General features: G+C 36.5%; 1 protein-coding gene across 1 annotated transcript in view; it reads right to left on the reverse strand.

Moving 5' to 3' along the window:
• LOC113108419 (lipopolysaccharide-responsive and beige-like anchor protein) overlaps positions 1–18,029 on the reverse strand; it is a 146,360-nt gene that overhangs the window by 66,155 nt on the left and 62,176 nt on the right. Inside the window, exons 31-35 of the mRNA XM_026271549.1 lie at positions 17,412–17,490; positions 17,132–17,265; positions 16,240–16,301; positions 7,266–7,330; positions 4,884–4,992 (exon numbers count right to left, since the gene is read on the reverse strand). Of these exons, the coding sequence (XP_026127334.1) occupies positions 4,884–4,992; positions 7,266–7,330; positions 16,240–16,301; positions 17,132–17,265; positions 17,412–17,490 (449 nt within the window). The remainder of the gene's footprint in view (positions 1–4,883; positions 4,993–7,265; positions 7,331–16,239; positions 16,302–17,131; positions 17,266–17,411; positions 17,491–18,029) is intronic.

Below are 18,029 nucleotides of genomic sequence, written 5' to 3' on the forward strand. Positions count from 1 at the left end.
GCAAAAGAATGGGTTTATAAAAGTTAATATTTTTAAATAGTGTTATATTATTTTAATAAGACCTTTAAGGTTTGTAATATTTAGAATTTGTGATATTCATTGAAATATGGCAATCGTCATCCATATTTTTTCATTGTTCCTTCAACAACTGATTAACACATTATTAATTAGCCATCATGAGTTCGAACACTTTGGCATAAACAGGCACTTTATCAACTAGTGTCAACGGCACCAAATCCCTGAGCTTTTTTATGAACTTCCTGACAAATGGCTTCCTTGCAGCTGAACATACAGGAAACATGCAGGTGAGATACACAGCAGTGACATTATCATCACGTTTGAGACTGTTATTCTGAAGTACTTCTGGAAACCCTACAAGGGGAACTTAATTCAGCGTGTCTTGCAGATGTTTAGTAGTCCACTGAAGGGAAGCACAATCTCTAGTCACACTGCGGCTGAAGCTGAAGCCATACAGAAAGAAAGAAAACTATGAAAGCAATGCGTTTAAGACTTCAGAGAGAGTGATCATCCACATCTCCAAATGTTCTGATCTGGAGAACTGAAACAGACAGGGTCAGCACTCGTTTCCTTCAACGGACTACACCCATGACAAAACATTACAGCCTTATTATTGTTAAAAGATCTGTATGGTCTACAGTAGTCTAGAACTATTAATTCAGCACTTCAATAAAGGCCCATAATAAAATGCATATTTCGGAGTTTGACAAAAGTAGGCAAAGTCTCTGGGGTATATTTATAAGAATAGCCAAAAAAAAAAAAAACATTGTATGGGTCAAACTTATCGATTTTTTTTTTTTATTAGTAATATGCATTGCTAAGAGCTTAATTTGGACAACTTCAAACACGATTTTCTGAATATTTAGATTTTTTTGCTCCCTCAGATTCCAGATTTTCTAATAGTTGCATCTCAGCCAAAATACTGTCCTCCTAACAAACCAGACATCAATGGAAAGATTATTTATCCAGATTTCAATTGAAAAAAAAAAGACCCTCATGACTGGTTTTGTGGTTCAGAGTGACATATTTAAAATGTCACCCCCTCCTTTTCCAGAGTCAGGGTGACTATCACGGTTAACACAGGTGCAACAACTTATCAAAGTATCTCTGGCTTCTCTCTTCCCTTTTTCTTTCTCTTTCATTTCATGTTTTTAATGGACTAGTCACAATCCGTAGATGGCAGATTCTTCATCTTTCCTCCCACCCCCTCTCCTAAAAAAAGCATTTTTTTGAGACTGACTCCTGCAACTTTGAGATAATACCATTTGGGAAATTGCAGGAATTAAGTGTCCTTTAACGTGAAAAATAGTCCAATGAAGGAGATGTGAGGGTAAAATGAACACGACTGCCGGCAAGCGATGAAGAGCAGGTGTGGATGAATGTGAATAAAGGAAACTTAATTGGTCCTGAGTCCAATAAACAAAAAACTACAAGCAAAGCATCACTGTTGGGAGGGTGATAAACAAGTCTGTCATTTTCACAGTCGATGTCATTAACTCCTAGTCTCCTCTTACAGAAACACACACACTAAACGCTAATGAAGTGTCCCGTCACCTCTCTTCACACACACTTCAGTCAGGAGTCAACTCAATTACACTCCATCACTTCAAGATCAAGTAAAAGAGCAAGAGAGTGAAAGAGAGAACAATGATCTCGTTCTATCACATCTGAGAGATCTGGCCTCGTGGTCCAGTATCCTCCACATTTCATTTCTAATAAAGAAAGACTCTCATTAAAGAGGGAAGTCACTCTCTCTCCCTAAATCTGTCCTTTCTTTTCTCCCTCGCAGGTATCGTACAGGTATGTACAGTTGTTAGCGGAAAAATACTTCCCGTATTAGGGATCCTATTAGTAAGAGAACACTAAAAGATAATTGGATTTCCAGCGGTTATCTCTGTGTGTCCCTGTAATCTCACTCTCAAGGGGTAAAGATAAGTGTGTGAGTGTGTGTGTGTGTGTGTGTGTGTGTGAAAACACTGTAAAACATGATCTAGATGGGATTCATTTTCTAAAAAATGTCTGAGTAACATTACTATTACCGTGATTTCAAGAACGAATTCGAGCATCATTTTTACTCAAAGAGAAGTGTCTTTTCTCAGGATTGACAACCCATTGAAATAAACATGACCTATTCATGATTACATTACAACATAAGGTATATAGCTGGTACATGTAATATAATTTGGTACATTAGAAGGAATTTAGACTCAAACCTTTTAGAAATATAACATTCTGTGAAAGCATCCTTGTTTTGTTTTTATATAATTATTTAGTTTTATTCACTTTTTAATTCAGGTTTATTTAATTATTTGTGAGCCTGGAGCACAAAACCAGTTCAGAGATATTTGTAGCAATAGCCAAAAATACATTGTATGGGTCAAAATTATATGCCAAAAACGTTCCATTAGAAAATATCTTGTAATTTTCCTACCATAAATATATCAAAACTTAATTTTTGATTAGTAATATGCATTGCTAAGGACTTGATTTGGACAACTTTAAAGATGATTTTCTCAATATTTAGATTTTTTTGCTCCCTCAGATTCCAGATTTTCAAATAGTTGCAGACAAATATTATCTGATCCCAACAAACCATACATCAATGGAAAAGCTTATTTATTCAGCCACCCCTGGTTTTGCAAAAAACAGTAGGTAATGTTCTCCATTATTTTTATGTAGGCTGTATGAGGAAGAACACAGATGTGACACACAGCAATTTGTGAATGAAACAAAAAGCTAACTCCTCCATCCATTCTGGTCCGCATATGTCTCACATTTCATGTTGTTCCCTTAAACATCCAGATCCTGTGTAAACTGCTGTTCAGGATGGAAAGGCATCCCACAGAGGCATCTTTCACTGGCCTGTTATTTTTATTGAGGCCGTGGAAAATGAAACCGGTGACTCAGAGAAGATGGAAAGCGCCGGAACGGAGGAAAATCAATACGGCAATATCAGTGCTCTACTTATCAGAGCTTTTCAAGGGTCACAGAGGAACAGCCACTCTATATCTAAGCGAGGGATTCAAAGCTGAGAAGGATTGTATGCATGTATCCAGTTTGGCATTTCAATCATTTTTTTTCCTGGCTATATGAGATGGATCTACGGTTTGGGAAGCGTTGAGTTAAATGCTATCTAGGCCCTTATCAAAAGTGTGATCCATAACCCTCATAAATAACTGTGACCCAACTATCCATGCCCTATTTCCCTCTACAAACTACTGTACATCAAAGCAACCAACAGATCCCAGATTCCCATCTGTCTGTCCAACATCGGTTTCTCTTATTAAAGAGAGTTTGGGTCGATGAAGCATCACAGCATATGGCTTTCATCGTGGAGCACTTCAGACTTTAAACTCGAAGTGAGAAAAAAACAGCATAATTGCACCGGATTTCCAAAGTCATGTGAAACCGTCTGCTTCATAGCATTATGGGAGATTTCAAGTAGAGGATTAAATAGTATGGTGACCTTTTATTCATGTAATCTTGCATAACATTTTCACCTCATTTTTAAAATAAACACATGTTAGACTGTAAAATGATTAGAAAACAATGTGTTTTTTGTGCCATCCATATAATGTGCCTGACACTGCATTTTTTCTGCATTTGGCAGAATACCCAGCTGTATTTGTGGGAATAATTCATTCTCCACTGTGCTGTGAGTGAGGCTGGAAAAGCCGAAAGAATCAGACCGGAGGGGCCAATTAGAGTGAAAAAGGAAAGCGAAGCATGTCCCCCGTGTGTGGCTGTCTTCCACCGAGCGTCTGGGAGAACTTGGCCAATCCTGGGAATATGGGGCAGTGGGAATGATGAGGAAGGGTGTTCCGAGGTTTGCTCTAAAAGTCACTGTGATATAAGGAAGCTTGTTTAAGCAGCGAACAATACTTTTCTCTCTCATCTGTTTTACAGGAGAGTGTTGAGTTTTACTGCTGCAATGAGACGCCAGTCCATATAAACACATTGCTGTCAGCAGTATATTTTATCTATTAAAATAAATAACTAAAATAATGTTTTTGATCTTTAAATCAGTATATTAGAATGATTTCTGAAGGACCATGTGCCCGTGAATACAGGAATAACGGATGCTAAATATTCACAGGAATAACATCAAATCAAAAGTTTTGCTTCGCTTTTATTTTAAATATTTATGAAGTTTGACATGCTGAATATGACAAAGTCGCACAAAATTTCAGAAGCATACGCTGGATTATTTTTGTCTTTTATGACTGGAATATTACAGAAACTTCAGAATGTTCTCGCCCTTGCAAAAGCAAAAAATATCTTCAAAAAAAAAAAATGTTGCGTAAATTTGCGTAATTTGAAAATATATTAAAATAGTAAAAAAAAAAATATATATATATTTTTTCAATTTCCATCAGTATATTTGATTTTGAATATCCAGTAAGGACTGTAATGAGTTAGTTGTATTAAACTGAAATTCTGTAGATCCAGAAGTGGGACAACGCCGCTCTTAAATTAAAGTATAAGAAACACTGACTTGTGTTCAACTCTGCTCCTGCTGTGGCTAATAAACTGATTCTGATTCTCTGAGCTGATAATGAATCAGAACGCCTTTGTTTTCGTGAAAATGGTGAGACACTGGGTGAAGCATTCGAGGAAAGCTGCCAAAATAATTATGAGGACATAAACCATGTCCCCATTTTTCAAAACGCTTATAAATCATACAGAATGAGTTTTTTTGAGAAAGTAAAAATGCACAAAGTTTCCTGTGAGGGTTAGGGTTAGGTGTAGGGTTGGTGAAGGGAGATAGAATATACAGTTTCTACAGAATAAAAACCATTACACCTATGGGATGAACACACTCTACACAAAAACAAACGTGTGTGTGTGTGTGTGTGTGTGCTCACCTCAAACTCTGCGTGCTTGTGGATGTCCTCTGCTCTCTGGCGGCTCAGGATGAACTCGGCTTCATTAGCGACGCGCACCAGATGGTCCTTCATGGTGTGGCTCAGCAGTCTGCATCAAAATCACATTGAAGTTAATTAATTAAGAAATGCACTGATCGTAAAAGATGCAATAGACACATTTTTAGGCACAACCAATTTGAATATTATAATCTAATCATTATGGGGGGGGGGGGGTGCATCACACTAATATTTATTTTATTTCAATATATGTGCAGTCCAAAACTAAAATCAATTGTTTGTATGCTACAAATGAATTTAAGCACCACTACATTGTATAACAATACTATATAAGCTGATAAACATCCAATAACAGCAGATACAAATAATAGTAATAATAAATGATGCTGATAAATGATGCTGTGTTGATAAAGCACACATCCCTAATAAAGAATATTGTATATCAATTCCACTGAACAGTAATAACGCTCACAAAATAACCTAAAAACAGCAAAAATGCAGACCTTCAACAACTGCTAATCTGTGAATTCAGTTTTACTGATTCGATAACACAGTTGTTAGATTATCAAAGTGTCAATAGTATGCTAAAGCTACACCATGTAAAACAAGCAGAAAATCATGTTTAGCATGCTAACTAAAACCACCCCCACTAAAAACAACCAACCACCCTGGCTCATGTTTCTACATGTGTAAGAACAGCCTTCCTTGGATAAACACACACACACACACACACACACACACACACTCTGCTCCTTATCTCAGGGCAACTGATGATAATCAGATGCATCCTGCTTTTACTGCTACTGTTTGTCAGCGCTCATCTCAGAGTCTTGTTTGTGGATCAGCATTGCTTCTTCTGTCCACGGTGCCAAGCGTTAGCACAGACGAGGAGAAACCTGATCTTGAAACAGCATATTTACACCCCTGAACAACACAAGCAAGCCGCAGCCTATAAAACACTCCCCCAGGGACAGAGACGGGTCTCTCAGCAGGTCAGGAGGCTCAGGCCTCTGCAAAGTGGAAGAATAACAGACGGAGGGTGGAGGACTGAAACTGGAGCCTGGTGTGTCAGCGGTGGTCAGCGGGGAGCGGACGTGACCCTCTCACACCCCGACTACCATCAATAACAGCTCGCTCTGTGTGACTGTTTGAAATTTGCATTGGCTTCCAGTTGTGCATTGATTTTAAAACTCTCACTCTAAAATATTAAATTGTACATGGAATGGCTTTTGTTACTTAGTTACACTCCTTCTCATTCGCAACTGTTAAAAACCCATATTTTTAAAATATCTTATCTTGTTCAATTTGATTAGCTTTTCAATAGGGTGTTTGTAGCTTTTACTGTATTTCTGTAAAGTATTATTTCTTTAATTTGTATAGTTTTATTACTATTATTAAGATTATTAAGCACCGCATGACATTTCCCAACCCAATCCTTGCCTTCCCATTAAAACAACAACAACAACAAAACCTTAATAAAGTTTTCTCTTCAACATTCTTTTATAATTTTAAGAGGTTTTTAATAATTATGAAATGAGGACAGACAGCCTGACAACTCAAAAAAAAACTTTTAAAATAATTATAAAATTACAAATTATAAAATTAAAAGAGGTGTAACTGTACGTTTAAAACACATTTTTTATGCATTTTTTAATTAATTAATGAACATGGATGAAAACATGAATCACATCATTGCTCCATTAAAGATCAATGGCATTATCACCTAATATAATCACTGCACTGCCCGGGTTCTCATTTTAATTCGTTTCTTTGGGCTTCGTAAGAATTCAAACAGTTTTACAAAATCCAATATTGAATCTAGGCATTATTATTGCTGTGCACTTATAGCTTAGATTGCACTGATATCTCTATGACAGGTGCTGGTGTCCCAGATGTTGTCTCAACCCTAAACCCTGCTTTATAAAAAGAAAAGCATATATGTTTGAAAGAGCTGTAAAGATGGCCAACAGTGAAGGTGGAGGAGCCGCAGTCATTCATTAGCACAGCAGCTTCATTAACATGAATCTCCATTGCTAATGTAGAAATGAGAGCCATCTGAAAGATCTAAGGGCTTGAAATTAAACGCAGATCCTTCCAACCCAAAGGGAGTCTGAGTAAAAGTGTCCAACAGATGAGACATAAACCCGTCTGAAAACAAGAAGATACGACAAAGATTTCCCAAGAGGTGGGCGAGAAACTAAAGCCCTGCCGCCCTCTCAGAAACACACGGGAACAAGCCAAGTTACTGACAGACGTCTTGAACTTTACATTGATTTCCTCCCAAACAGTATCTGATCATACACGCGTGACGAAGCGTTGAGGAGGCTGCTAACACAGGGTCAGAGGATGGGCTTAGATAATTACCTGCCCTCGTTCACAAGCTCGATGAAGGCCAAGCCCGCGTTCTTCTGGATTGAATTCTGCCACTCCTGCGGAGAGAAATAAAAGAGACTTAACTCTTGGAATACACACAACATGCAGAGATGGGTTGCATCAGAATAAACATTAATTAACACTAATGAACATTAAAATGAGCCCCGACATCAAGTTTCAGTTTCATCTAGGATTCAGTATCATTCTGTCAGGGTTTATTTTGTAATAATAACTGAACGACCGAATTAAAGCATGCTTGAAAAACATGAAAAAATAATAACTAGCAGATTGTCATATCTGTAATTTTGTCAAAAGTGTAATACAAAATTATTATACAAATGTATTTGGCATGCCTAACTTAATTAGCCTAAGCAATACACCGTCCTCGGTTCAGAAAAGTTCAATTTTAACTTAATTTCCATCTCACAATGCGATCAAACAACACTTGATTTGAGATTTGGTGGAAATGACACTATGCTGGGAATTTAATGTGTAGAGGAGGAACAGAAGCTGTTTCTATCACCATCAGACTCTGTACAGATGAAGGGATCACTGGGCAAGGAAGAAAAAAACCAAAACGTACATCTGACATGTTTAAATCCTATCATCGATGCCAGAGATTGGATTTAAACAAGCAGACGCCCACAAACTTTAACAGGTCTCACCTGGTTTCTGTAAAAGGTGTAAGTCTAAACAACTGCAGAAACCACAGCTTTCAGTGACGTTTAACAGCTTGGGAGGTTAAAGCGAATCATTTTTCGTTTTTCACAGCTCAATCGTTTTTCACAGCTGCGCCAACCTTTCAACACTTCCCTGTGATCATCTTAAGAACAATAATAATAACATGAGCATGTGCAAAGTCTCGCGTGTGAGAGAGACAGAAGAGTAACGCTTATATGTCCCATTTGTTTCGGCAAACAGAGAGTTTGTCTAGGATTAGGTGCAACACGATTAATAGTTTCATAATGATGATGATTTATTTTCAATCCCTGCCTATTCTTAGGGTCATAAATGAAAATTGCACTGGTCAAATGTACCATCATATGGGAGATGAAGAAAAGTGAGGCTGAGACCAAAATAAACCAAAATAATTTTAAATGGCACTAACTGTACGTGTTTATCTATTCCTTAAACACTTCAATAGCTGTCATCAACCAGACACACAAATATATGTGACCCTGGATCAGAAAACCAGTCATAAGGGAACATTTTTCGAAATTGAGATTCATACATCATCTGAAAGCTGAATTATAGAATAAATAATGTTTCCATTGATGTGTGGTTTGTTCAGATCTGACAATATTTGTCTGAGATGCAACTATTTGAAAATCTAGAATCTGAGGCTGCAAGAAAATCTAAATATTGAGAAAATCATCTTAAAGTTGTTCAAATGAAGTTCTTAGCGATGCATGTTACTAATCAAAAATTACGTTTTGAAATATTTACAGTAGGAAATTCACAAAATATATTAATGGAACATGATCTTTCATTAATCTCCCAATGATTTTTGTCATAAATTAAAAATCTATAATTCTGACCCATACGATGTATTTCTGGCTATTGCTACAAATATACCCCCAGAGACCCAAGAGTGTTTTTTTGCTCCAGGGACACAAATCTTCACTAAAAAGATAGAAGTATGTTTGATGGGTGAGGGAAAGGCATTATTCTTTAATTAAAGGAAGCAATGATCCCAATCAAAAAGCCTTAATGATCAGTGCTGAGTGTTGGGGACCAGGCTGACGGTTATTGGATTTCAACCAGTCATTCTGATAGGACCCTGAAACGGTTTTATGGTATCCAATGCTGTTTCCATTCTGACCTGATGAGAGGATACAGGCAGCCATTTATGACCTTTCAACTCTGACCCTGACCTACGGACCTAAAATGTCAGTTTCACTTTTATTGGAGCTCAGGTTTATAAACAAGCTATGTGTGGTAGAGAGCTCAACATCATATTGTTTCCAGTAAAAAAAAAAATGACAATAATAATATCTACGCATTCTTAAAACAAGATTTCGTTTTTATTAGTTTCCAGAAAAAGCATCTTGTTCTATTGGAATGTTATGCATTTATTTATTTGTTTGTTTGTTTGTTGGTTGGTTGGTCAATTCTCACTATGTTCTTAAGGCGGGAAAGAAAAACGTATTTATTTTTTTCTGAGAGAGAGAGAGAGAGAGAGAGAGAGAGAGAGAGAGTGAGAGAGAGGGGGGAAAGAGAGAGAGACAGAGAAAGGGAAAGAGAGAGAGATCTGATGATGCTCTTAAAAAGAACATTTTGACACTAACATTCTGAACACTTTCATAAACAAAATCAGTGTTAATGCTGTGTGCCCAATATGATAAAAAAAAAAAAAACACAATGCTAACATCCCCCCACACGCTTTAAATGAATGCTTTGATTTACAGATTTTTCTAAATAAAAACAAAAATACTATTCTTCTGAGACACGCATGCACGATGTTTTAGATTCCTTTAAGAAGTCATCCAACGAGCCATTCTTTCCTAATCACTGCTGATTAAGAGAACGCAATTACCCTTAAACTAAAACAAGACTGAAACAACGCAGACCTACACTGCAACGCTTTGCTTCATCCACAACGGCAAGACGAGGAAATGTGCACAGCGCTTGGCTTCGTTCACTGAAAATAAACAAGTCGCTCTGCAGTTTCCAAGCCATCAGTTATAATCACAAGTATTTGTTTGTTTTCTGGAGGCTCAGATGAAACACGAAAATTATCCGTCACGTGGAAGAACGCTGGTTCAGATCATAAGGAGCGGGAGACGTTTACGTTATGGTTTGTCCGCAGAGCACAAGGCGATTTATGGCGAAAAAGTGGCTACTGTAGAGCTTTGATTGACGGAAAGAAATTCGAGATTCAAAAAAAAAAAAAAAAACTTAATTCAGCAAAGTATTTCAACCTAAATAATACTTAACGTTCCAAAAAAAACCCTGATAAAACAAGGTTTTGACACCTTATTTAATTACGATGTTAGATCATCTGCATATGACAGTGAAATTAATTTAAAATATAAAGAGCAGTAAAATCCTTCTTTGTCTCTTTTCTCTTTTTTTCTTCCAGAAAATAGTTTTTGAAATTAATTATAATATTCCTGATTATTTTGAATAATTTATTTTTTTTATTTAAATATATATTTATTTATTATATTAATCTTGATTGTTTTTAATATTTTGAATTCATTTAAAATGTTTAATTGAATTATCTTTATTAATTAAATAATTTAATTATTATATTAATCTTGATTATCTTTTAGTTATTTTTAAATTAATTTTTAAATTAATATTTTAAATACATAATTATTATTGATTATTTTATTATTCTTGTTTATTTGTATTTTTATTTATTTTTCATTTTAATTATTTTAATAAAGGCTTTCAAGTTGATTGTATATCGAGGTGCTTAACCCTTTAACTGTCACCCCCCCATTTTTTTAATTGGCATTAAAGTGCACTATCCAAACTAAAATTGCTGTAATTTATGAACACTTTGGAATATAAACATAAGATTGGTCTCTTTTTAAAGAAGAAAATTAGCAGATTAGCAACATTTAAGTATCAAAAAGTTATAGATGTTTAAATGTACTGTAAATAATATGCGCTATATTAATTTTATTTTATTTATTATAAATATTTTACATAACAGTTTTAATTCTAAAATTGGTATAAAATTAAAGCCTTGTGTCTGAATAAGTATATAAATAAATATATAAATTTGAAGTTTATAACAAGCAGACTTTACAAGTATTTACTCTGACTACATTTAACAACCATAGAGGACTGCAGTTAAATACAGCGATGTGATTAGAAGCTTCCTCAAAAGTTGGGTTTTTGGCTATGGCTACAAATATACCCCAGAGACTTGTGCTCCAGGTACACAAATGTAAATAGTGACACAAAAAAATGCATGTTAGGAAAGATAGAAAGAGGTTCTTCAACAGTTAAAGAAAAAGACATAGCACTTCTCTTGGCATCTTTAAAAAAACCAAATGCCTCAATAATATGTCTCTTTCCCAGCCAACGATATTGCAGTCAGAGAGTGAATTAAAAGTCACTCAAGTCGTAAGCTTTGAGCTCTCACTTCCTGTCAGGAAGAGCCCTCTCTTCAGACGCATAGCTCGCATCGGCAGGGCGCCGGCAGAATTAAGTGCCAGTTGGTGTTACGGTGTTTTCTCTGGGCCTGCACGTAGCCCTGCGTTCAAAGAATGCTGAGAGCAATGTTCTCCACCGGCATGGAGACCCTAGTGGGTTGTTTTTTGGGGTGAAGGAGGGAGGTAAGACGAGACGTGGCTTGGGTCTGCGCCTCAACCTTGCGTGTGTGTTATGCCTCTCAGCGGGGTTCAACCACATTCCTCTTAACTTCTGTGATGTTTAAGGAACATACAAAGTTAAAAATGGCAGGACTACATGAGACAAAATGATCCACAATGTACTGTAAGCGGCAATGTCCACAAAAGGCCATTTAACCAACTTTTGGTGCTTCTGGCAGTGTGGGCAGGTGCCAAATCCTGCTGGAGAATGAAATCAGCATCTTCAAGAAGTCTTGGTTGGTTTCAGTTATTACGAAAGTCCTTACAGCCTACAAACCCACAAATACACCGAACAAACAAATACATTTAGTAAACAATGATAAAATTGTTTTGTTTTGCCAAAAAATTACATTTTATTTTGTACGGAAAGCACATACACTCTTGCTCCCTCACAAACACTAACACACATGGAAACACACACACACACACACACACAGGATGTTGTTTGCTCTGCCCTGACGATTTTATTATTAATATAGTTTCACAACTTAAAAGCTACATGATATTGCTCACTAGCAAGGAAATAATAGTGCTGTTCTTGAAGCAGATAAACTTGCAGTTTGGCTATTAGTAGAGACGCTGCTACCGAACACTATCGATAGATGCTCAAACTCAGGTAATTCACACAGATTTAAACTCTCTCTTGGTCTAATAACTGCATTATTAACTGCATTAATCTATTGCTAGGTCTAAAATGACATCTTGGAATTAGCAACAGAGACATAGGATGAGATGTGTAAGAAATGAATCCTACACACAAGAGCATTTTAAAGACAAAAACCTGACAAAGGTGTGGTAATCGTAGTAAATGCGGAATAATTTACTCCAGTCCGTTGAATTATTAGAAAATAATGCACACCAATAATGCATTATATTCTAATAACTCAACGGCCCGTTGTCAATTATCCTTCCATATAAATCTGTAAAGTAGAGAATGCTTACAGGTGCTAATAATTAACTCTGAACCCTCACAGGATTAAGAAGCATTTCAGTTTAATGACACTCGTAAAGTTAGAGGAAAAGCAAACCAATGCAACAATTACTTAAGAACTATTTTAATAGGATTTCATGAACTGGTGTTGTTTCTGACACAGACACTGTGCAACTGAGAAATGATGAGGAGATCCGGTGAACAGCCAGCGATTAGACTTTCACTGGACGGTCGACCGATCGATTTCTCTTTCTTTCACTCTCCCTGTGAGTATTGATCCAAGAGTCACTGGGACTCCAGGGGGTTAAACTCTTGAGCCACTGGCCACTCTCCATCCCCTTCCTAAAGGTCAGAGGTTAAGAAATGCCAAGTGCTCAGGGGAAGTCAGTGTCTCCAATATGAACAGACTGACGAAGGAGCCCATCTGTTTAACAGGTTAACTCTACATTAAAGACTCCCTTGTTAGAATAATCAACAGTATGGGGACAGCAGAGGTGAAACGATGGCGATCAAAGGAAGGAGAGAAACAAAAGATCACTTTAGCCAGCTTATGACTTAGCTGAAATCAAATCCACATCAACTATATGAAGTGAACAGTAGCTTTTGCTCCTTGTCAGAGTGTTTCAATGCAGGCGGCATTATTTAATGAAAAGCTAAACCTTTTTACAAAAGCTGGTGGTATACGTTCTTCAGTGTGTGTGTGTTGGCTGTGAAAGAGAATTAAGTCGGGTGAAACACAAGGCTTTTACTTGGACTTCATGTAATATGCAAGGTCTAATCTGAAGCCCTATCACTGGCAATTTCCTGAATGCAGTGGATGCTTTGATAGCTGTTGTTTTACACTCATCCTTTCTCTTTCCTCTCACACACATTCATTCTTCTTTAGTCTTCTCCACTCTTTCTGTTTTAGTTTAACATATTGAAGGAATGTTCAATGCAAGTTGAGCTCAATCGATATCATTTGTGGCATAATTTTACCACACGTGCTTATATCAATGAAAAAATATTATAAAAATCGATTCCTCTAAAGAGAGTTTAAATGGTTTAAAGACTGGTATGTGAAGGCCATGTATTTGGTCCAGAATTTTTTGCACATAAAATCACGAAAACGTGTATTATTCAAGCTGTGAATTTGGCTAAACCTTCATTTTTGGTGAGATTCTATCACAGCATTTTATTGTTAACACATATAACAAGTATATATTTTATTAATCATGATTTTATACACATAAATATATAAATTAGTTTTTTTATTTTTTCAGTTTAACACGTTACAAATACGTAACACCGGAGTGGAGACAGGGTTGTATTTTAGGCCATGTGCAGATAAAAACTAATTTTCCTGTCAGCCGATATACTGTGCTCGTAGCATGTGCTATTCAATTGCATGCACAAATGCAGTGGCGTGTTCAGTATATGATTTCATATCAAAGCGCAAAGGAAACTACAAGCATGCAATGTCATAGTTATATCGACAGTTAAGTCATGAAGTTACCAAACAGGCAACTGAAGCTTCCTTAAAACTGTGCATGCATGCATTTGTTATGCATGAGTCCCATTTAAGAACATTTCTCTGAAATGCAGATACTTCAAGACCTAAAGTGGGTCAGAAAAGTAAAGAATGGTGAGAAAATATGACGCGTGTCAGATCAGTGTCACGTTCAGCTTTTAGCGGAAGCTATTAAAGCAGACAAAATAACCCAATAACCCAGCTGTTAAAATATTCAAATTGATAGCTCTCAAATATACTGTAATGTTGAATGGCTATAATCAATGGTTAAACATTAGAGGGGAAAAAACGATACTCGCCTTGATAAAAAAAGATGGCAGTAAACAAGTATTTAAAAATACTGTCTTTATGTTTCTACATTAATTCTGAAGATTGAGTGTGAAATTATTGCAACACTAGATACTTTTAGCATGCATTTTTATAAAAAATAACAAAGCACTGGAAAAATGTAATAAAAATTGAAAACAAAGTTACAGTAAAAGTCGCATGTGTCTAACATAGCTCTATACAACTATCAATAAAACACATATAAGTGAAAAGTAATAAACCACAATAGGCTTATAGAAGATGATGAAAATTGATCCTGTGTTGGGAATAAAGGGATTTATTTCAGAGAGATGCAATAAAACTGCAGTTAAGAGTTAAGAGCAGCCCTCTTGATGCCGAGTGATTACAAACTAGTCTATGACCCTAACCTTTGACCTCCAGCCCCAAACCTATTTCATCTTGTACCATACATATTAATTAGGAAATTGTGCGGACGGTACCACATCCACCTGACTTCTATTTTGGGATGAGTAGTAAATGCAAGCAAAAGAAACTGAATCCATCAGCATTCTCCATTTCTTATGGCCAATTCTGTCAGCAAATACACGGCTTCACTTCCTGTCTGCGACAACAGCACTTCCTGTGCAGGGAAGTCCTGACTTACCACAGGATCAATGGTAGACTCTAAAGTTCTTCCAGATATCCCTCTGTTTCCCAAATGTCTGAAGTGTCAATTTTTCGAAATTTAGATTTATGCATCATCTGAGAGCTGAATAAATAAGCTTTCCATTGTTGTGTGGTTTGTTATGATTGGACAATATTTGGCCGAGATACAGCTGTTTATTGAAAACCTGGAATCTGAAAATAAAAAAAATCTAAATATTGAGAAAATCATGTTTAAAGTTGTTCCAATGAAGATCTTAGCAATGCATTTTAACAATCAAAAATTAAGTTTTGATATATTTACAGTAGGAAATTTACTAAATATCTTCATGGAACATGATCTTTACTTAACATCCTAATTATTTAGATTTTTTGAAAGAAAGATCTATAATTTTGAACCATACAATGTTTTTTTTTTTTTGTATTTCTACTAATATACCCCAGAGACTGCTTTTGTGCTCCAGGGTCACAAATAAGAAAAAATCTTCCACAATTATAAAACAAAATTAACCCCCTGTGTAATTTAACTCGGGGTAAACAGGGCTCAAGACCTCATTTAAGCTTCATCACCTTTTCCACAGTTTCCCCCCAAACAATAAAATTACATTTGCATCAGCTCTAAAATAATTTAGTCGGGATGATTTATTGAAGTAATCAGCAGCATCACATCGTTTTCGTTGCAGCGCAGGGTCTGCAATGCACCGCACCGTTTGAGCCTGAGGCTTTCTTTCAGTGGAGACAGGCCGGACCCAAATTCTCCTCTTTGATTAGATTAGCATTACACAACTGCGTGACAGAGATGACAAATAGGTGCATTAGAGTGTGTCATTTATTTACTCTTTTCTAGATGCTTGGGTTCACAGAGGGACCCCCCCATCACACCTCACTTCTGAGATTTAAATAATTTTTATACCTTAAAAAAAAAATTATATATATGTAAAGAACACACACACACACACACACACACAGAGCTCTGTTACTCCTTCATCTTACCTGCGTTAAATACCCAATGGGGAAGCCAATCGATCACAAAATGCTATCAGTGTTCCATTATCCTCTGTGACTTGGTATATGACCAAGACCCCTGACCTTTGAACTCATATCAACAGCATTAAGCATTTTTCTGGCCCTCTGTCTATACTCAGAGCTTAGTAAGACAGGAATCAGGGTGGCAGTGTGAAGATAACACTGCAACAATGGATGTATTAACAGTAAAGAAGAGAAGGGGGAAAGAATAAGTGGAGGAGGGATGAAGGAATAACTTACCTGGGAACACAGAAGCATGACCAGTTCAACCACAGAACTGCTGGACTTCAGACACACAAGACCTGCAGAGAAAAACAAGGTTGCATTTCAGTTTCAGTGCATGAAAACATTTAACCCTTACTAACCCTAACAAATCTATTATTTTGTGACAATTACCAGCTGAAATAGCCGATTGCTAAATACTGCAACTGTCTGATCAGAATCAAGAAAGGCCTTGTAATATTGATAATTGCATACCACTGTCAAAATCTTTCTTGCAAAGACTCATACAGAGACACAGATGTTTTCTCCCATCACTTACTTAACCCTTCTAATTCTGTTTTATGAGATTTCTTGCATCTAATGTATTGAAAACATTTCATTCTTCAGGGTCTGTTTTGCTGGCACACTCTCATTTGTGAGTGGTCTGATTCTGCACCAGCTTGAGAGGTCAAAGTGTATTGATGACCTTTGTGATGCTACTGTAAACTAATGCATGTTTGAGCCGTGTGTTACATCAGACTAAATATGCTGAGCATATGTTCTATTGATCTAAAACACAGCTTTAAAGAAGCTGCTAGGGAACTAAATGAGAAGAACGCATGCAAGAGATTTAACATGAAAGCTAAAGGTGAGAACACTGGAGGAAGTGTTTGTTTTAAGTGGCTCTATCAATCTGCGTTTCATTTCTCTTGGTGGCAGTGGATAGGTCAAACACTCTGTTGACCTCTGACCCTAAGAAGACTGATATAATCACTTAAAAGATACATCCAGTCAGAATTTGGTTAGATGGGGTGTGAGTGATGCAATGTCTCTGTGTTTGTATGTAATAATGTAAACCTCACTGCAGGCCTTTAGTGTGACTGCATTTGTGTGGATTATTCCACAAATATCAGTAATAAGAGTAGCTCACTGGTGCCCTCGATGAGCAGCTCCTGTCCGTGACTGCCCAGAAGTGTCCGAGAGAGAAACGGTGCAAAATCCACAAAAATCTCTCGAAGTAAAGGAGCTGCCTTCTCCAGAGCATGTTCCAACCGCTCCGAGATACTGAAAACACACACCGACACACTATTGCACAGACTGACTTTAAAACAACAGATCATTAAATCAATTAAAAAATGCATTCTGGAAAATATCTCTAAAGCAATATCTTGCTTATAATAAGACGTGAGACTCGAGTTTAAAGCGGAGACCTCATGTTGGGGGTGGAGCTCTGGGTCACTGGGGATAAAGCAGGGACAGATGGCAGATTGGAGCTGGTGGAGGTTCCTCCTGCAGAGAAAACAACCAGTAAACAACTCATTACACAAATACATGCACGGCAAACAAAACAGATGCATTAAGCTAAAACAAGCACAGGTTCCGTGAATAAACCTTCACTAATTCAGCAGATTAGAGCTGGGAGGTACAACTGTAAATCATTTTACTATAATGCTGCTGTATAATGTGATATAGAGAGACTGGAGACGGATTACTTTCAAAAGCAAAAACAAAACAATTATGTGAATAAATAAAGTTTGTAAATATATGTACTGCATTAAATACTCATCTATATTGATATTGTTTCTAAAAAAAAATAGACACTGTAGCCGACTGCAGTAGATTCACAATATTTAATGCAAGGAAATACAGTAAAAATCTAGTTCAAAATAATCAATGTTCTGTTTTTAATTGCACATGAGAAGTATATTTAATCACTGATTTATGAGCATCATTTAACAATATACAATAATCCATATAATATAACCCATATTCACTCCTGTTCAAAAGTTTGAGGTCAGTAATTAATACTTTTACTCATCAAGGATATA

Source organism: Carassius auratus, chromosome 1 (genome assembly GCF_003368295.1).
Source record: "Carassius auratus strain Wakin chromosome 1, ASM336829v1, whole genome shotgun sequence".
Taxonomy (NCBI): domain Eukaryota; kingdom Metazoa; phylum Chordata; class Actinopteri; order Cypriniformes; family Cyprinidae; genus Carassius; species Carassius auratus.